The sequence below is a fragment of the Suillus paluster genome, assembly GCF_016628075.1.
Source record: "Suillus paluster strain FC165 chromosome Unknown EDB91scaffold_130, whole genome shotgun sequence".
NCBI lineage: Eukaryota > Fungi > Basidiomycota > Agaricomycetes > Boletales > Suillaceae > Suillus > Suillus paluster.
Window position 1 is genome coordinate 64,979 of NW_024537690.1, and position 19,464 is coordinate 84,442.

A 19,464-nucleotide genomic window follows, 5' to 3' on the forward strand; every position below is an offset into this window, starting at 1 on the left:
CAACAGTAATCTTGCTGCAAAATGATCAGCCATGTTGAAGCGAAAATAATCACCGGTTCGCTGTATGTAGGCTTCGCGTTTTTAAGGAGTCAACTTGATGTATTCATCAATGTCATCCGAAGATGATTAACTGCCACGTCAGCGACTGTGAACAGGAAACACCACATCAGCAACAAGATCATTGGTAATGAAAGCAATACAAAGTAGGAGAGACGTTACGAAGGAAAGATAATGACAACATAAGTCACGGAGGAGCAAGCATGTGCGGAGGTTGAGGCTGTTATATACCGCTCAATGATGGCTGCAACATTAAACTGAAGCGAACATGTCGAGTAGAGTCTGGGGTTTTTTTGTCGTGAATGCCGTGAGGGTGTTCGGACTTTGTTTGCTCAGGGTTTGAACTTTGAAGTTGTTAGAAGGAACCGAGAAAGGTTCGAGTGATAACAGGGTACCGGAAACCGCTCCCCCGCTCCCACCCTTTCGAGTCCCTTCCCCTTCCTGGATCCCCTTGCACTCGCCCCACTCGCTCTTGCCGAGTCTTGTAAATGCACCAAGCGCAAGTGAAAACCGCCCCCGACACCTTGCCTCGGACTCGGAGGCTCGCTACCTCATTACGTTCTTACGTTGCTACCCTGTATGTAGTATGTACCCTATTTTCGCGGGAACCGAACTACTTCAAGTTCGACACCGGTAACAGGCTCACTTTTTTCGACTCGTACTTACCCGTAGAGTTCGATCTATAGTGTACTCTACATGCACTGCCAGGAAGGTGAGCATTTAGTGTCGATTGTGAACTTTCTGAGCATTATACTGCAGCAATTGAAACAAACAACCATGCATGGGAGCGTCTGGTCAAAACTGCAGTGCAGCCTGCCATATACAACGCTGAACCACGAGCACGGTCTCCATGTCTTGAAAACACGCGGTCCACCATTCTGAGGAGCATCCAGCAGATAGTGGATGAGAGAAGCCAGAAAAATATATGGTTGCACGGATTTCCAGGCTCAGGCAAGACGTCCATCTTGTTCACGATTGCGGACGAGCTACGGGAACAAGGACGTCTTGCAGGAACTTTTTTCTTCTCGCGCAACAGTGTGGATGCAACGATGTGTGGTTATGTGATACCAACCCTTGCCTACCAGTTAGCCCTTGCATTCCCGTCGGTGAAAAGCGACATCATCAGAACCATCGCTGATGATCCTGCGTTACTATCAGATCTGAAAGCTCGAAAGGATCAGATCCAGAGTCTCATCGTCAAGCATCTTTGGAAACTCCAATTCAGGTCTCCTTTGGCATTCATCATTGATGCTTTGGATGAATCCTGTTGCCACCTCGAGGCTTTGCGGGTGGCACGCCTACTAGTGGAGGCCATACGTGCCTATAAGGTTCTTGAAGACAAGCCACTCAACGCCCACATCATTCTAGCTAGCCGACCCGGCCTGCACTTCAATGATGTGGCCACTGGAAAGGGATTCGGAGATGTTCAAGAAATCTCTTTGCAGGATTTCGATGGGGAGACAAGTGCAGACATCCGTCGCTTCCTCGCGCACGAACTCCAGCGAGTTATTCAGTCTCGTAAACTCAGTCTAGGGAGACATACCGCAATGGCCGTCTCCTCGTCAAATGGATCACCTCGCTGACAAGGTCGGGAACTCGTTTCTTTGCGCATCCATAGCGACGAAATATATTACCCACCCAAAAAAACACCCTGCTTCGAGGTTGGACGCATTCTTGTCATCCCCCGATGCTACGGCAGACGCCTACGCCGACCTGGATCACATGTATCAGGAGATCATCAGGGATAGTAGATCCTTGATAAGATATCTAATCGATATCATCAATCTGGCGCAGCCGCTACCGCACTCTCAACTCTTACAGTTTTTTCCTTTGGATCATAGCGAGAATCTCAACCTCACTTTAGAAGAATTTTCTTCAATTCTCGTTGTGTCACCCGACAAACCCATGACTCTCATTCAGCCTTATCATTCATCATTGATTGAGTTTTTTACGGACCCGGTGCGCTGTCACCCGCATCACATCGAGCCTGCAGAGATTCATAAGGGTCTCGCACTCCGGTGTTTAACGATTCTACATACACTCAAGACAAATTTATGCGATCTCTCAGACCACACGACCATGGCCGTCGAAGACAGTCATTTCTGGCATAAACGAGATGCCATGCTTCCCGAAAGCAAGCAATATGCTTGTCGTAACTGGGCGCACCATCTGTCCTATGCACAGTACGATTCCGTCCTTATCTCCACATAAGATAAATTTCTCCGTGTCCACATCCTGCAATGGATCGAAGCTTTATGTCTACTAGGAGAGCTCAGCGATGGCCCAATAATGTTACACAAAGCCCGTGCCGCGTTTAACGTGAGTTTTGTATCTGTTATAACATGTGCATCTCTCAATGAAATGCTAGGGATGGGCCACCAACATGCGTTATCATGATTTTGCGCTGATTAACAGGTCGCTTGCGACCGCGGAACAATTGATCATTCTTTATTTCGATCCCATCAGCCTGTTCCCGCTCCAAGTTTACTACATCGTAGCAGCACTGGCAGATTTATCTGGACAACGTCTAGATTCAAATTCTAACGTACTTGTCCGCAGGTGTGGTCCAGCTCCTGACAGTATATATCAATTTCCCATGTCCGAACTGCAGTCTTCCTTGGTGAATCCAGGACCATCTCAAGAACGGCGTACCGAAGAGGCGCATTCGGGGATTTCAGGCGTGTTGGCAGATGTAAGCCCTTTAGTTTGGTCGAGCCTCGGTTTCAAGGTGTCTGAATAGCTTTTAGTGTTGTCGCTGGTTATCAAATTCTGATTTTGGTGCCTTTCGTATTTCAGGTATGCCCGCCCGAAGTGCAATACCTAGACGACGGTTGTTCACGCATTCGTTCAAGATCTAACTTTGGATCTAAGTCTTTCCATTTCAGACATCGTTTCTTTTCAAGAGAAAAATCACTTGCTAGACGGCCCCACTGAATCAAACATTGGTTCAGTAAAACCACGGAGACTTTGGGTTTGCCTCGAGATAATATCGGAAACTTGCCAACAATCCTCTCCTATTCAGCAGATCACGCATAATGATCATTCGCGAGTGGAATTGGGCAGTATGACGATGTACGTTACGAAGATTTCATGAGATTCATGGTTAAGCTTTGTATTTCAGCCTTGCCGACTCAGATCACCGCTGTCAACTTCGGGTTTTGCTTTCAACTTCGAAGAAGAAGCCCTCGAAGCCTGGCATGATTTTGGGAGAGTGGTTGTTCAGCTTTGGAACCCTGATGGAGCACTCTGGTTCCGACAACAGTGAGTAATATCCATGTGGCCACAATCTCTGATAATGATGGTGGGGTGCACAGGGCTCCGACTTTGTATGTACCATCAAAGGCTCGCAAGTCCTTGCGGAGGCAGAACAGCTGTTGGAAATCTGTCCTTTACAATAAGTTCTGCGCCAGCTTTCAGCACCAGTGAGCAGGGGCAGATCTTAAGACAGTTCCCTGAGCCGCATCCGTCAAATCAATCGCCCGAGATGTTCACTGCTCCTCAGGACCTCTCTTGGTCCAAAAAAGGTGGCAGCGATTCCGGTAAAGGATCGCGAGGCGGCTCGCAAAGAGACTCACCCTCTGTCTTGGATCTTAATCCTGGTAATGGATCGCGAGGCGGCTCGCAAAGAGACCTGCCATCTGTCTTGGATTTCTATCTTGCTTTCAAGGAGCCAGACGAATATGAGAGGCCTGAATCGCCTATTCGTCAGACTCGGACGACCGCTGTCTTCCGTGGCCTCAAGAGAAAACTACGTATGTACATGCTTAGAGCCCGGCACCCCGCCATATATGCGCGTTACATTAACTCGCCGGGTCAGCAAGAGCACTCAAATGTTTCCTTCGCCGTCTCTACTGTGATCATTGTGACCGACTCAGATGTGGATGGAAGTTGCTTGCACTGATATTTGTCGTGTCTGACGCGTGATAGCACTAGTATACGAAAACTCTGCAGAAATCCTCTTCCGTTCATTCATGATGATTATACTCTCCGAAATCGGCGACAAAACCTTCTTTATCTCCGCCATCCTCTCCATGCGACATGCCCGCCTCGTTGTCTTCCTAGGCGCCTTCACATCCCTTTTGCTCATGAGCATGCTCTCAGCGTCCTTGGGTCATATCCTACCTACGCTTTTACCCAAGAAATGGACTCAGGTCATGGCTGGCGTTTTATTTTTGGTGTTTGGGAGTAAGATGGTGATGGAAGCGAAGGAGATGGAAGGGAGTGGCGAGGCCGAAGAGGAGATGAAGGAAGCGGAGGAAGAAATTGAAGGGGATGAATTTGAGGGTGGGATTCCGCTTGAACGACTTGAGGAAGTCGCCTTCGTCGCCGAACACGAGTTGGGGTTCGAGCATTACAGAAGGCGTGAGGAATTTTTGCAGTCTTGTGCTCGGACCCGTTTTCGTGCAGGCCTTCGTGCTTACTTTCTTGCAAAGAAATCATATGATGTATAGGTATTACGATATGCTGCTGCATTCGAATGAAGTCAAGCTACCCAAGCCATGGAAGTGCGTGTAATGCCATAAAATTTACAGATCAGTGCATGCCCGAGTCCTTGATTACCAACTTGAAACCCCACTTCGCCCGTTCGCAACTACGCCTTCTCTCTTCCTCGCCTCCCTCTCAACACATCCATCAACGCCTTCGCCGCTGAGCTCTCCCCACTACCCTTCACAGCCTTATCCCCCCGAGAAGGCGGACGCACGCTTTGGTCATCCCGAGAAGACAGCAAAGAAGAACGCGTACTCCCCTCCCTCTCACTCCCACTGTCTCTGTCCCCATTCCTACCCCTCCGCCTACCACTCACCCGCGCACCCAGAACAAGCGAAAACCGCCTACCCACACCTCCCCAGCCACTATGCGAATCCCCAACGGGTGCAGAGCGCGCCACGACAGGTACGGTCTGCACCGCTACTGCAGGTAACGAGAATCGTTTCTTCTTCCTGGCTGTATCTTCTCTCTTGTCGTGCGCGTATCTTGGTGTGGGCTCAAGTTCGCGGGGTGGTCTTGGCTGCGGCTCGTCTTGAATCTCCTCTTCTTGGAGCACATCGTGTGTCTCTCCTTCGCCATAGTGCACATGCCCTCCCTCTCGCCCATCCCGCCGCGTCTCCACATAATACCCCCGATCATCCATCCTCGACGCCCGCTCCTCAGCCACAGCCCCCAAAGAAGTCGCCACAGAACTAGCCACGCTCCCAACCCTCGCATGAACCTCGAAATCATCCAATATATCGTGGTAGCTCCGCGGGCGCGGGCGGGTGGAGGGGCGGATGCGAATTGGGCGGGTTATTGGTGCACGGAGGGTTGGTCCGTCTGATTGATTTTCGTCTAAGGTGGTAGGGGTGGGGGTGGTGGAAGAGTCTCGTGTGGATGGGTTGCGTACGCGTACAGTTGGTGCGTCTGTGACTTCATCTTCGTCGACGTCGTCTTCGGGTGCGGTGAACCGGGAGGAAGAAGGAGACAAGGAGGGAGAAGGAACATCAGCTGACGAGAGCTGCCGGAAATGACGTGCAGGGCTGGGTGTCAAACCGCGCTTGCTTGGACTCGTGCTGAGTTCGCTTTTGGACAGTCCTGGGCTTGCACTCGTCCCAGCATAGGACAGACTCGAACTCATCGCAACGTTTCCGTCAACCCCTCGCTTACTTGCACTAGAACTTAATCTCGTCCTCGACGGACTCGCGCCCATCGCAATTCGACCCCTACTAGGGCTCAGTGTCATTGCCATCAGCGCATCTGCACCACTGCTCCCTTCAGTGAGGATAGGAGTGGAGAGCCAGGCTGGGATGCCGAGAAGGGTTGGGGATGGGCCGGTGTGGATTGAAGATGGGTTTGCGGAAAGTGTTGATGAGGTCCCAGTACTGCCGTTGATGGAATGAACGAGGGGAAAGGCAGCTTCATAGCACTCGTTACATGCACGTGCGGGTTTTGCTTTGGCCTTTTTGCCAGTCGAGGATTGGGAGGACGGATCGGTGACGTAGAATGTCTATTTTGAGCGCGTTAGTGTACGTTGGGAGAATACGAAAAGGGTCAATCTTTGGTACCGAGAGAGGCAAACGAAACGACAAAGAAGGGCAAAACTGAAATGAAATGTATGACTGACCCGTCCAGAACACTCAGCACACACAACCCTCCCACAAAGCCTGCAATGATGCCGTCTTCTCCACATCCCTTCTCCACTCCCAGCTCTCCCCTCTCCTCCACCGTTCCTGCATTCCTGGGCACTTCCCTCACCGCCGTCACCCAATCCACCAGAAGACGAAGACCCACCGACCACCTCCTCACCTGAACCCCTCTCCTCCTGATTCGCACTCTTTCCCCACTCAAACGAGGGGAACGATGGCAAGGAGAAAGATACTGAGATCGATAGAGGCACTGTAAACTTCACAAATCCAAAAGGGCGGGAACACCGCATACATGCATCTGTCTTTGCGTCTGGAACCCAGACAGGGGGTAAAAAGGGTAAGGGCGCACGTTGGGGCCGGGGAGACGTAGGTAGCCCTTCCACGCGGCTTGGACTGGTTGTGGCTGGTACTGGCTGAAACTCTGAGACCTGGAGCTTCCTCTGTTTTGTATTTGGAGTCTGGTTCTCGACCTGGTTCCCCGCATGTGGGGTAGAGACAGCCGCCTCCCCATGTCCCAACTGAGACACATGTTCATCCCCCTCCCCCGGCTCGTATGCCTCTGCCCACAACACCCCGCGCATCCTAACACCCCGGAGCGCAACAGACGGGTCGCGCGCCAGAAGTGCAGATCGAGCCTGGCGCAAGAGGTGAAGGAAAGTATGTAGGGTATCGTTCGATGAAGGGGCTGATGTAGTGGTACGATCGCTTCTGGTAGCCAATGCAGGTTCTGAAGCAGAGGAAGAGAGACGTTTTGGGGACCGTGACGAGGACGGAACTGCATGCACCGCGAACGAGCCTCCGGGGCTCAACACCTCCAAGCGGGGCGGGTGATGGGACGGATCGAGTACAGCCTCGATGTCGACGAGAGAGAGGTGGTTCTTGTACGTATATGTGTGCCGCTCGTCGCTAGCATCTGCGCTGAGACTGTACCAGTGGGAATCACGTATAGCGGATGGGTCAAAGTCTAGCCATACCAAGACGTCATCGAATAGTAGAAATTCACATATACGATCTCCACTGCCTCTTCGCATACCTGGGGCTACACCGCCAGAGTTTATCATGAAAGGGGCGCGGAAGACCAAGGTGCGGCCTGGCTGGACAAAAGTGTAAGGTAGGCGGGAGGCCGAGGGTGGCGCGTTGCAACGCCAGGAGGGCGAGTGTATGCGCGTGTGCGTGAAGAGACGCATTGAGAGAGGATGTCACTGGTTGTAATTTGATTTAGAGGAGGGGAAAGGGACAAATGAGCAAACCCACCTTTCTCGACAAGGGCAAGGACCTTCCCGAGTTTATCCCACTCTCCCTCCCCTTCCTTTTCTCTCCTTTCTACGCTCATCATTTCCCTGAGTAATAATACATACCTTGGGCATCTTTGTACGATGCTCAGGAGCCAATCTGCGAGTTTCAGCTTCCCGCAGCGCGGATCGCGCTCTTGGGCTCGTAGGAATAGGGCAAAGGGTGCTGGGGGACGCGCGAGGAAGGATATAGAACTTGGGAATGTGGTTATGAAGGGGGTGTAGAGAGATAGGTAAGGGAGGTGCGAGAGAAGGAGGGGTGAAATTGGTGCTGGGTTCGGATTTGGAGGCGAATGTGGGGTGTCGAGGTGGGGTGTCGAGGGATGGAGGAGTGCGGTCAACGCACTGAAGAACGCATGATGGAAGTTCCAAATGTCAATAAAATTTGAGAAAATGGTAGTCAATTCTGTGCGCGTAAGGAGCGGACGAGGACTATCCAGCGTCGCTATGATCGGTATCAAAAAGTGCTGCACATAAAAATCAGCTCTGATTCACTTCGATTCAGCGCCATCAACACTCACATCATGCACCAGATCCAGTCCCTGCACATAACTTCTTTCTGTATCCCAAAACTCTCTTATTACTTTCGCGCGCTTTGCCTCTTGTGCTGCATCTGCTGGTGCAGGTGTCCTGGAATGTTTACGATTGAGCGAACGACGTTTAGGACGCCTGACGACTGGCTCCTCGGGCAGTGAATCAAATGAGGCGAAACTGGCGACAGACTGGCGGTGTTGAGCGGATACCAAGCTCGAGCTAGGTACGCTTGGCAGTGAGATTCGCCGGAAAGGAAGATGGGTGATTGGTGCTGCCAGTGGAAAATAAGCAGAATCAATGCTCGGGAATGTCACTTTTGGTGGGCTTGTAGTCATGGCCGTTGCATTGGAGGAGGAGCTGGAAGCCAACTGGCTGGAATAGCCTGGGACATCCCTTGGGACACCCCACTGCCCAAGTACTGGACCGTCTGCTATGAAATCACTGAAACCTAAACTTGGTTTGTTCCCGCGGCTTCAAATATTTCGGAACCGCAAAGTACGCAATCGCACCCTCTGTCAAACGTCGCGGCTGACTACAAATTGCGTATGCCCAACGGGAGTTAGAACTGCGTAGATCTCTTGCCATGCATTTTGCAAAGACAGCGCGCACTTGGGTAGAGATTTTGGAGTCGACTCACACTATGGACAGGCCCACTAGGTACCGGTCAAGGTTTAACGTTCAAACTGGGTCAACTGCCTTACTGAACCATTCAGGAAGGCGAATAAAATGGTACATTCACTGCATTATGTACATCATATACAGCATGGCCATTAGTTTCCAATAAAATGGAATCAATAAATAACCAAGGAAATAATAAAATAATAAATAAATAATGAAATCACTGAGGTTGTGTTGCATGCGTTTCTTGATGTCTTTGTTCTCGACTGCACATTTCTGAGAATTTGAAGTACCAAGTTCGCAGTACGCGACGAATGCACCGAGGCGCATGAGACGTTCTTCTTTGGCGTCACGATTAGCATCTCTGTTCTTATTGCTGGAGTGGATCCCTCACCGTCTCTTGCAGGTTCAGCACCTCCGATAATTTTGCCGCCAACACCAAGCATGGCCTCTAGCATCTTGCGAATGATTTTCTTGACTGCTGGTTCAACACATAAAATCAGCTCAGCAGCATCACTGTCATCTGGCGCCTCACCAAATGAACACTTGAGGGCCAAGCTACTAGTATCGGGTATCTGTTTGTCAGATACACCAAAATCGAGAGCTTCAGCAGTCGATCCTTTGAGAGGAAGTAGTTCCAAGGCAGAATCAAGCTGTGATAACCGACCCCGAGCGGATGCTGTCTGTGCTTCTTTAAGCCATTGCTGAACATTCTTCCAACAAACTCCCTTAGGTCGGTAGTTGGGACGAAATAGAACCGACTCGTGGATCTTTTGACCGGGCATGATGATACGACCTTTTCCAAAGTGCGGTCTATACATGCTCAATGTATAAGCCAAATCGAGGAACATTTCCACTTACTGTCTTTTATGTGTGTTGGAGTTGTAGCAAAGATATCTAATAGGCAACATCTCAAGCAGCCACCACGCGAGGGTTAAAGAATCGGTAATCTCGTATTCCTGAAATTCTTCATACCCATATCTGTTGCGGGGATGGAGCAGAAGCCCCGCCTTGCGAACTTCATCACGCATCCATAGTAGAGGCATATTTCGGAGGTCATGGGGATGGCTTGTTTTATTCCAACTTCCGCCACCGCTAAAACAAGTTATCAAAAGAATGCCCTCCGGTGCAAGGGACACATACACATCCGAATGACTACTAGCAAACCAAACCTCCTTAATAGGATCTTCTTCCGTGGGATGTGGCGCCGACTCTTGGTATTTGAACCAGTTCGATTCATCGCTCATGCTACCATAGACATACTCAGGTTGAAATTTCACCCGGCGCTCATCTAGTGCAAGCGCCTGGCGGAAGTAGCAAATGTGATCGCATGTATCGGTGGACGGCAAAATGTTTGTCCTGTTAACGCCAACAGACGAAACAGTGTCCCTAGACAGTTCATTAGGAATGCTGGTATGGTTGCGTTCAGGTACAATCCTTACCATACGCCGACGAAATGTATTACTACGTTTCTGGAGTTTGCCCTTTTGAACTCCTTCGCACGTTGAATATCCTTGGCCTTCCCGCTATTAATGGTGGAGTAATACTGGAAGGCACTGGGAACATCAGCCGATTAGTCAAGAACAATGATCAAATGTACTCACCGGGGGATCCGATCTTTGTTTTCGGGCGTGATGAGCCCCACCTACCAAAAGAATAATCAACAACAAGGATCATAGATCAAAGTCGATAGATACTTCGTGGATCATTCCTGCCAAAGCACGAACTTGATATGCACCCCTTGAAAATCCTGACCTCACCTTTAGTATAACTGACTCCATGCGACATCCGGCACTTACCAAACAGGAAGATCTTATCACCATCATGGTACCTGTCTGAGAGCCATCCATAGGCGTCCACTATATTTTGCTTGATATCACTTCAATACCGTTACCGCGAGCCGTGAAGGGTCAAACATACGGTACTTACTGAGCAACGGCCAGGTCCAAGATCCTCGAGACCCGCTTCACCAATTTTGTATGCACAAAACCTTTAAACCTGGCTTGCGTTCCTACGCCGCTAGTGTAGTACGCTAGCTGTGTTTGGTCGTCCTCGACTATATTGTTGTATAGTTCGAAGACATGAGTGTTCTGGGTACGGATATCGTGAGGTCACCCATCAACGCAGAAGGCATGCGCGACATACATCCTCGATTGTGTTTGATGTTCCATCTGCAAACTTGAATAACCGTCACATGAAACAGCAAACTAAACCGCGTACCAATGCAGATGACCAGGTTTCTCCCTGGTTCTTTGTTCGGGGGACATTTACATGATCTCTGTAGTTGAATGTCAATAACTGTGCTGCTGAGTTCTGGCAGTACCTCGTATTGTACCTTAGATAAACTAGCAAGGTCGGGTAAAGAGGAATGTGATGGGCAGCTCCCCGACATTGCTGTGCACTGGAGCGGCCGAGATATTTCTCTTGCCAATCAGCAAGGTACCTAAAAAGTAGTAAGCAAGAAGGGGGAAGGGTGGAAGCATTTGGGCATTTCCGCGTAAGCCACATGTCCTCAGGGCTGCTCAATTCTAAAATGTCGTTGTTAATGTCAACTGAGCGTACATGAACATGATTGCCGAAGCTGAGTCAGTCATGTTGAACCTTGTTGGACCCTGTTGAACTGAACGCTGATTCAATTACTTATCGTCAATCAACGTCATCAACAACTGCTATCACCCTCACGCAGACAAATGCCTCGCGTGCGACCACGAAAGAGATATCTAAAAGAGCTTCTGACCTTACACTCTGTACAGGCTAGTATGCTAGTATGCTTGCTGTATCCCAGCGCGAGCAAGGCCATTTTGAGCAGCCCTTGAATAGGCAAGATCACAATGAAGATGAAGATAATCATACCTCGCGTTTTTTCACCTGCACGAGTGCAGGCCTTCTCCATTATATTATCAACTCAATCAGTGGCAAAAGTTCACCGAGTTCTTCGAAATTTCGATGTGCTGGCCACCTGTGTACGAACCGCATGTCGCGCTCTGCATAGTACATGAGGATACCGCACCTGTGAAATAGATAGCCTGCTGAAGAAGATCCGCACCAGATCTATGAAAATTGGTGTACAGCAGGTCGCCATTTCAATTTTGCACACCGTTTTGCAAACTTTATCATCGACAGCCAAGCAGCCAGTGAGGTAAGGCAATGTGTGCATTGCGACATCCTCAGCGTCAGAAGCAGAGTTGGGTGCTTTATTCTATTCCCGTGAACACATGCCACAAATCACAAGAATGGGATGCATCGGGCAGAAGTGACAAAGCTGCCGAGCAACCAAAAATCTGGGACGGCATCGATGAAGTGTTAAGTTCAAAATAGGGGAAGACAGGGTTCGCAGCATTCAATTATTCGAATAACTGATCTGCGCCGACTGTTTAAGGAAATCCTTCGTGCTGCGCAAGGCAGTACGGGCTAGGCTCTTATCGCATTCACAATATGATGGTATGAGAATATTCAGAAGTCGCGGGGATTACAGATGTACGTTCATGCGGCGTATTGGTTAGCCTAACTAATACGCCGCATGAACGTAGCATGTGGTGCTTGGCACTCATGTCGTGTTCGGTCCAGATTCTACTGTCCGGATGACGAACGAATGACCAGTCTGAGGACGAGATTGCTCTCTGATGAGATTGCGTACGGATAAGGAGATTGAAGAGGTGCGGGATGATTGTGAGCAGAATGTATATGCGGCGGTATCAAGGGATCGATTATCACTACGGGGGGACTTTACAATCGCGAGTCCAACTATCAGCGTAGTCACGGTCGCATACGGGTTGTAAGCAGTCGAAGCGTCGCCACGTTGTCCAGCGACGGTGACTAGTTCAACACTAGCGTCACTGAAATACAGAATCTGATATGCTGGTGTACGTTATGCTGAAGTTTCACAGAAAGGGATCAGATCGCGGTAGTCCAGTGAAAAAGATTGGAAGGTATGATATGACTCACGAATTAAGGGTTGGGATGCAACTTGGTTGCGACTCCACAAATCTCCTTCTCAAAATTATGGGCGGTACTTCATCGACGTCACCGAAATTCCCGAAATTTGATGTGAAGTGAGAGTGTGCCTTTCGCGAATCACATCTCATCTCGTACACCTTGTTTAGACAAATTGCCACAGGACAAATGCTAGTATGTATAATTTCTCTCCCTCGAACAACGCTAGCCGTTCATCAAGCCTGGTAAATCAGACTAGGCCTCTGAGAGGGGTACTGTCAGGTTTGGATGTGGGGGCGTGTATAGGGCGTCGAGGGATGGAGTAGCGTGCTGAGCGCACTGAAAAATGCATGATAGAAGTTCCAAATGTCAAGAAAATTTAAAAAGATGGTAGTCAATTTTGCGCGCGTAAGGAGCGGACGAGGACTATCCCGGGAGTTCGGGACGCTATGATTTGTATCAAAAACGTGTTGCACATAAAACTTCACTTCGAATTAGCGCCATCAATACTCACATCATCACCGAGATCTAGTCCCTGCATATAACTTCTCTCTGTATTCCAAACCTCTCTTATGACTTTGGCACGTTTTACCTCTCGTACTGTATCTGCCGGTGCAGGTGTCCTGGAATGTTTACGATTGAGCGAACGACGTTTAGGACGCCTGACGACTGGCTCCTCGGGTAGTGAGTCAACTGGCGGTGTTGGGCGGATATCAGGCTCGAGCCGGGTGCGCTTGATAGTGAGATTCGCCGGAAAGGAAGATGGTTATTTGGGGAGGAAAAATGAGTGCTTAGAAATGAAACTGTTCGTGGGCTGGAAGTGATGGCCATTGCATTGGAGCCTCGGAGGAGGTGCTGCAGGCCAACTGGCTGGAATAGGACGCTAAACTCGGTTTGTTCCGGCGGCTTTAAATATTTTGCAACCGCAAAGTCCGCGACTACTATAAGTATGTACAAAGTCTACGGAGTCTATAAGGTCTCCATCCGGGACCGCGAGAAGGCTAGTACTTAGAGCTGCCAATCAAACCTTTCAGGTCCCAGGACCCATCGATGGTGTGAATACCCGTTCGACCGGACCTATCACTTGGCAACTCGTCCAGGGAACGGCGGCAGGCACGGTGAACTTTTGGCCCATAAGCGCTACTCTGAACCTTGCACATTCAGGCAGACACGTCAAGAGCAAGCGTCACCCAAGCGTCATCTGTCATGATTCTCCTTCAAATTTTATTTTAAATGTCTGCAATGCATATACGGGCTCGGACACTCTCGCGTTGCAGGTCTCCTCTCCGAATCTCGCCTGGCAACTTCCATACGTGAGGCTCAATGTTACTACGCACCGAATGAACGGGAAAGGAGAACTGTTACTAATCTGCTGGCATAAGGCTCCAACAACCTACAAAATGTACGATCTGCATGATCTAGCATCAATTCACAAACCCAAACATCGACATGTTCTTTCTCTCCATCCTCTTCTTCTTGATTCCTTTCGTCTCCAGTGTGTCCCACATGTCCCGCATGTCCCGCATGCACATGCGTGCGAAAACCATCGACACCAGTGTGCTTTACGGGCAATACGAATCTGTGACTGCTGGGCAGTACTCCCTGCTCAATGATCTCTGGGGCCAAGCCTAATGCTTCCTCTGGCTCCCAAACCTCTCACCTCACCTCACTGAATGGTAATACTATTGCCTGGAAGACGAGCTGGACTTGGACTGGCGGACCTACTCAAGTCAAGAGCTTCTCCAACGTCCAACTCGATAGCGGTATCAATAAACAACTGGACGCTATTTACAGCATGCCTGTGAGTTCAATGTAAGACTTGAAATTGCAAACGGCCTTGCTAATATTTCTGGCACATAGTCTAGTTGGAACTGGACTCAGTCGAGCACCGGAACGGTCGTAGGAGACGTTGCCTATGACCTGTTCACATCTGACACCCCTGGCGGTTCAAATGTAAACGAAATAATGATCTGGCTTGCCAACTTCAACTGGGGACCCATTTCTGCGCAGTACAACGCTACAGGCTCTGTCCCGATTGTGAAAGACATCTCGATCCAAGGTTACAACTGGTACAGCTTTGCAGTCTGCACTATTGGATGCGCAATATTGAATGACTTTCTTCAGGGATTTGTACTCTGGATCCAACGGAGTCAACCAGGTTTACTCGTTTGTCCTGACTAGCGGTACAATCAAGAAATTCAAGGGTGACCTTTACAAATTCATTTCGGTAAGTCTGTCTCTTCGTGAACGAGTGTGGACAGTGGTTCTTATTTTTTTTTGTCTAGTACCTGATTGACAACGAGGGCGTGAGCTCGTCACAGTATCTCACCACTGCTCAGGCAGGCACAGAAGCTGTGTCTGGAGCGGCAACATTCACGACGTAAGTGTCAACTTGATTGGCACACTGCAAAAGGGCTGAATAGTCTGCAGGTCTGGGTACAGCTTGTTCATCAATTAGGTTATTTGGTGTACGCGTTCTATGGGTTTTAATCATTCCTCTGCGCCTCGACCACCATCCAAAACTGTAATGTTGCGACACAGGTGTCGCGGGTCTAAGAGCTTTTGTTCTTGGACTCGGTGTATCATCGGAGGCATCCTAGCTCGTGTAGAGCACGAGCATTAGTACAGCACTTTGTCTTATCGTCATCGCCACTCTCCTTGATCTTGCCGTTCACTTATACATTCCACTCGTTTCCTACCCGTTTGCTTTGACCACTGCGTTACACGTTTACCACTTCGCTGTCCCACCTCGTACAGGACCCGAGCACTTTGTATTATCGACATCGTCACTCGTGCAGGTCACTTACACATTCCACTCGTTTGATACCCGTTCGTTTTGACCGTATATGAGATGGCATGTAACGTCTCGAATAGTATCGGAATTGAATTCTGACTTAAAAGTATCTGGCCCGAAGTCTATCAGTACAACTCTGCTTCATATCTCCCGCAATCTTCATTCTTCCTCCTCGAAATCGTACATTTCTCAGCTAAGAAAATTCGATACCAAGAAGCCACCTACTCTACAGCTGTCCATTCCTCCAATGCAGTCACGTACCGTGACCATTTCCCATTGCTCCAAGACGAGACCTTGATCCAAGCTTCATCCTGGCTGACGTAACGAAAAGCCAACAAAAGACCTCCTAATGTACAATCTGCCAGAGATAGATTTGATCCCGTAAATAATTCCCCTGCACCGCTTCCAGCCTGTATAAACGATGCAAGGAGGTCGAACGCGCCTTCGATTTTCTTCCAGTGTTCCTCGCGCTCTTTGCCCCTGAGCTCGATATCCTCGAGCTTCTTCCCAAATGCCGCTTCGGTGCGTTGACGGAAGTGGATGCGATCCCGTGGAGTCTTCCTCTCGTACATGTGCATGACCATGACAGGTAGTAAATGCGCTGTGATGGACTGTGCGACGTGGTACTCGAAGACGGCGTGGAGGGCGCGACTAGCGGGAGGACATAGTGCGTGGGAGGGATCGGGGTCTGGGTATCTGCGCTCTAGGTACTCAATTATGGGCGTCGAGTCCGAGAGGAGGGCAGGAGGGGAGGTGGTGTTATCTACCAGTGCGGGGAGGGTATATTTCGGCGTCCCGTCTGGTAATGCGCTTGTAGGTGGTATCCCGAGCGACTTGCACACAGATGCGATGTCAGTCGTCTCGACCCATCTTGTTTCATAGGGGAGTTTCTTGTAATTGAGCGCGAGTCTGTGGGAAGCAAAGTTGGTGAGGCGCTTGTGGGGGTATTGGGTGCTGTCACTGACCTGACTTTCCATGTGTTTGGTGAGAAAGGCACTGGGAGGACAGTTGGGATGTCCAGGAATATGATGTTTGTGTTTATCAGCATCCGTAAGTTCTTGGACGAGCGTTACAGACAAGTTCACTGTGGGTAGCTAGTAGATATTCAATGGGTGAATTCAGACCATATACTCGTGAAATTCACTAGTCTCCCCTAGGTAGACTAATCTGTAGAAGGAAGAGAGTTCGTTCCTTCAATACAGTACTATGTAGTACTGCAAGGTGGGATTTTGAATGAGTTGTGTTCTAATTTTAGCGCTATCAACTTTGATGTGCTTCAGTATCAAGTCTTGCGTTATCTGAGAACTCCCCTCGCAGATCGCCTATCTCTCGAGAAACAGCGGTTTTGAGTGTTGCATGGATATGAAGATGCTCTCGAGCCGAGTGACATTGGTGACATTGATCTGACAGCCAGGTAGTGTCAGCAACACCCTAAGTCTGATGTGAGAGCACGAGTAAGGCTCTGACGAGGAGAAGCAAGGCAGATAATAGATTACAAGACTGCGATGGAAGAACAGACGAGGTCAAAAGCAAGGAACAAAATGCAAACGGGTGCGTCATAATTAGGAATTGGAGGTCCGCTAGTCCCGGTAAAAGGCGGACCGTGCTTTACAGGTAGACGAGGATTGGCGTAGCAAAATAAGCAGCGCCAAAGCCTAAGCGCTCGGAAAAATGGCAAATTTATTGCCACCGAGCTGCGATACACTACCGTCAAGTACTCTCGTTTCTCTTTTCTCGCATGTTCACTTCCACGTGTGGTCTCGTGCATTATCACTTCACCTGTTATCCACAACATTCTATTTCCAGTGCTTAGTGCTCACTCCTCATGATGGTAGCCCCGTTATAGTCATACTCATTTGACTGTGAACAGAGGAACTCTGCCTGCAACCTAGACTGATCCAACACACGTATAGTGTGCGCGTTCAATTGGTAGACCTGAAGATATACTCAACGGATTGGCACACTGATTACGGACGCGAGTCACGTGAATGTCTTACTCGGCGGCTGTTCCAGTTGAAGGCTTGAAGTGTCACTCTTACCCCATGAGGGGGGGTGAGAACAAGTAAGTCCATGCCAATAACCATGTTGACCTTAATGGAACTCAAATTCCACGTCTCTTGTAATGGAGGTCGCCGACCAACCCACGACGGAGAGCGGCCCACGTGGCAAGATACATGCCTATTAGGTCGTCTTTTCTCGGGCTACTCCCTGTTTCGGTCTCGTTCAAACACTGCTAACACAATACTCATGTGTGATACGAAGAAAAGGGTCAAAGAACAAGCAGAAACAGGTATTTAATTTTCACAACCACGGCACAGGATCCGAGTTGAAACTGACTCCGGGGATGTCGCAACCGCAAAGGTCGCGAGTCTACAAAGTGGTCATCCGGGACCGCGGACTGACATCGATGGTGCCTACATAACCCAGATCCCCGGAGCCGAAGCCGTCCAACTCCACGATGTTTCGTAAATTTTGTCTGAACCTCACTACGCCTTGCCGAATGGCGGGGGAATGTCATCTGCTGGCATATAAGCAGCCTACAGATTATACGACCTGCACCCTCTCGCTTCGATTGACGAAAGCAAAATCATCGACATGTTGTGTCTGTCTGTGCTCCTCTTATTGATGCCTCTTGTCTCCAGCATGTCCCGCATGCCCAACCAAGCGAGGGCCGTCAACACCACATCGATTAGGGGCCGAGAGGGTTCAATCACTGCGGGACAGTACTCACTGCTTAATAATCTCTGGGGCGAGGCCAATGCTACCTCTGGCTCCCAAACCTCCCAGCTCACGTCAACGAGTAATAGTACTATTGCCTGGAAGACGAATTGGACTTGGACTGGTGGTATGCGTAGCGTCAAGAGTTTTGCCAATATACAGCTTAACAGCGGCATCAATCAACGACTGAACGCCATTTCCAGCATGCCTGTGAGTCTGTTGAAACTGCAAAGGGCATGAGGCTAATGTTTCTGGCACTATAGTCTACCTGGCACTGGTCTCAGTCGAGCACAGGAAGGGTCGAAGCAGACGTCGCCTATGACCTGTTTACATCTGACACAGCTGGCGGCTCAAATGTAAACGAAATCATGATCTGGCTTGCAAACTTCAACTGGGGACCACTTTCTGCGCAATACAACGCTACGGGCCACCCTGTCCCAATTTTAGAAGGCATCTCGATACTAGGTGACACCTGGTACGGCTTTGCGTGTGTTATATGTGCAGTATCAATGATTTTTTTCAGGGACTTGTACTCTGGACCCAATGGACCCACCCAGGTTTACTCGTTTGTTCTGGCTAGCGGTACGATCGAGAACTTCAAGGGCGACGTTTACAAATTCCTTTCGGTAAGTCTGTCAGCTGTCGTCTCTTCACAACGTGTGTAGACAGTGATTTTTTTCTAGTACCTAATTGACGACGAGCATATCAGCTCTTCACAGTATCTTACCACTGCTCAGGCAGGCACAGAGGCTGTGTCTGGAACGGCCACATTTACGACGTAAGTGACACTTGATTGACACTCTGCAGAGGGGCTGGATATTGAATGTGTTTTGTCTGCAGGTCTGTGTATAGTTTGACCATCAATTAAGATGATGTGGTGTGCGTTGTATGGTTTTAATCATTCCTCTACGCACCACCGAAAACACGAATATTGCGGCACAGGCGCCGTGTCGCTAATGTAAGAGTCTGTCCTCTTACATTCGGTGTGCCATTGGAGGCATCCTCGTACAGGTCACGTCGCACGAGCATTAGCACAGCACTTTGTCTTATCGTCATTGCCACTCCCTTGACTCTTGCCATTCACTTATACAACCGGTCTGTTCCCGCAGCTTTAGATATAAGCAGTAAGTCAGCTGACCTAGCATTTTAAAGTCCACTACTGCCACTCTCGTTCCTTTTCTTTCTCGCGTGTTCGCTTCCACTTGTGGTCTCTTATTTCAGTGCTATATTACAAATCCATTCACTTTTTATACACAACTTTCTTTTTTCATGTTTCTAGTCCTCAGTCTCGCTTCGTTCTCTTTCCTACCTTACAGAACACCAACCATCACGTCTGACACGAGCGACTTCGTAGTGGCCCCGTTGTAGTCATATACATTTGGCTGCCAAGAGGCTCTCA

General features: G+C 49.4%; 8 protein-coding genes across 8 annotated transcripts; 5 read left to right on the plus strand and 3 right to left on the minus strand.

Annotated features, from left to right (window-relative positions):
- The first annotated feature begins 459 nt into the window (after positions 1-459).
- Positions 460-3,128, plus strand: EDB91DRAFT_1170762 (uncharacterized protein). Its single transcript, XM_041320188.1, has 9 exons — positions 460-642; positions 700-769; positions 817-1,562; positions 1,591-2,209; positions 2,270-2,376; positions 2,426-2,616; positions 2,669-2,749; positions 2,805-2,853; positions 2,910-3,128. The coding sequence occupies exons 2-7, from the start codon at positions 754-756 to the stop codon at positions 2,679-2,681; spliced, it is 1,692 nt and encodes a 563-aa protein (XP_041170512.1). The 5' UTR covers positions 460-642; positions 700-753; the 3' UTR covers positions 2,682-2,749; positions 2,805-2,853; positions 2,910-3,128.
- Positions 2,694-4,144, plus strand: EDB91DRAFT_140959 (uncharacterized protein). Its single transcript, XM_041326203.1, has 4 exons — positions 2,694-2,749; positions 2,854-3,129; positions 3,179-3,318; positions 3,372-4,144. Exons 2-4 carry the CDS (start codon positions 3,122-3,124, stop codon positions 3,956-3,958), a joined length of 735 nt encoding a protein of 244 aa, XP_041170513.1. The 5' UTR covers positions 2,694-2,749; positions 2,854-3,121; the 3' UTR covers positions 3,959-4,144.
- Positions 3,993-4,508, plus strand: EDB91DRAFT_1170769 (uncharacterized protein; the record flags this gene model as incomplete). The annotated part of the gene is made up of 1 exon (XM_041320189.1): positions 3,993-4,508. A coding segment is annotated over one exon (516 nt), but the record flags the coding sequence as incomplete, so codon positions are not given.
- Positions 4,509-7,233: 2,725 nt separating this feature from the next.
- Positions 7,234-8,337, minus strand: EDB91DRAFT_1062808 (Rho family DH domain-containing guanine nucleotide exchange factor; the record flags this gene model as incomplete). Its single annotated transcript, XM_041314555.1, has 2 exons — positions 7,234-7,935; positions 7,990-8,337. 2 exons carry the CDS (start codon positions 8,335-8,337, stop codon positions 7,234-7,236), a joined length of 1,050 nt encoding a protein of 349 aa, XP_041170515.1.
- Positions 8,338-8,715: 378 nt separating this feature from the next.
- EDB91DRAFT_1170774 (uncharacterized protein) lies at positions 8,716-11,206 on the minus strand. The gene is made up of 13 exons (XM_041320190.1): positions 10,956-11,206; positions 10,841-10,898; positions 10,766-10,791; positions 10,550-10,710; positions 10,420-10,499; positions 10,318-10,370; positions 10,225-10,265; positions 10,063-10,176; positions 9,764-10,009; positions 9,482-9,715; positions 9,156-9,433; positions 9,015-9,101; positions 8,716-8,961 (listed from the first exon to the last, which is right to left on the minus strand). The coding sequence occupies exons 1-13, from the start codon at positions 11,010-11,012 to the stop codon at positions 8,738-8,740; spliced, it is 1,659 nt and encodes a 552-aa protein (XP_041170516.1). The 5' UTR covers positions 11,013-11,206; the 3' UTR covers positions 8,716-8,737.
- A 2,337-nt stretch (positions 11,207-13,543) lies between these two features.
- On the plus strand, positions 13,544-15,457 carry EDB91DRAFT_1170789 (glycoside hydrolase family 12 protein). The gene is made up of 6 exons (XM_041320191.1): positions 13,544-14,134; positions 14,181-14,354; positions 14,414-14,622; positions 14,678-14,780; positions 14,839-14,933; positions 14,984-15,457. Exons 1-6 carry the CDS (start codon positions 14,003-14,005, stop codon positions 15,009-15,011), a joined length of 741 nt encoding a protein of 246 aa, XP_041170517.1. The 5' UTR covers positions 13,544-14,002; the 3' UTR covers positions 15,012-15,457.
- Positions 15,458-16,876, minus strand: EDB91DRAFT_1170791 (glutathione S-transferase; the record flags this gene model as incomplete). The annotated part of the gene is made up of 3 exons (XM_041320192.1): positions 16,492-16,876; positions 16,313-16,441; positions 15,458-16,256 (listed from the first exon to the last, which is right to left on the minus strand). Coding segments are annotated over exons 2-3 (766 nt in total), but the record flags the coding sequence as incomplete, so codon positions are not given.
- Positions 16,877-17,942: 1,066 nt separating this feature from the next.
- On the plus strand, positions 17,943-18,933 carry EDB91DRAFT_1239978 (glycoside hydrolase family 12 protein; the record flags this gene model as incomplete). Its single annotated transcript, XM_041321933.1, has 5 exons — positions 17,943-18,275; positions 18,329-18,540; positions 18,589-18,691; positions 18,749-18,843; positions 18,906-18,933. 5 exons carry the CDS (start codon positions 17,943-17,945, stop codon positions 18,931-18,933), a joined length of 771 nt encoding a protein of 256 aa, XP_041170519.1.
- Positions 18,934-19,464: the final 531 nt, after the last annotated feature.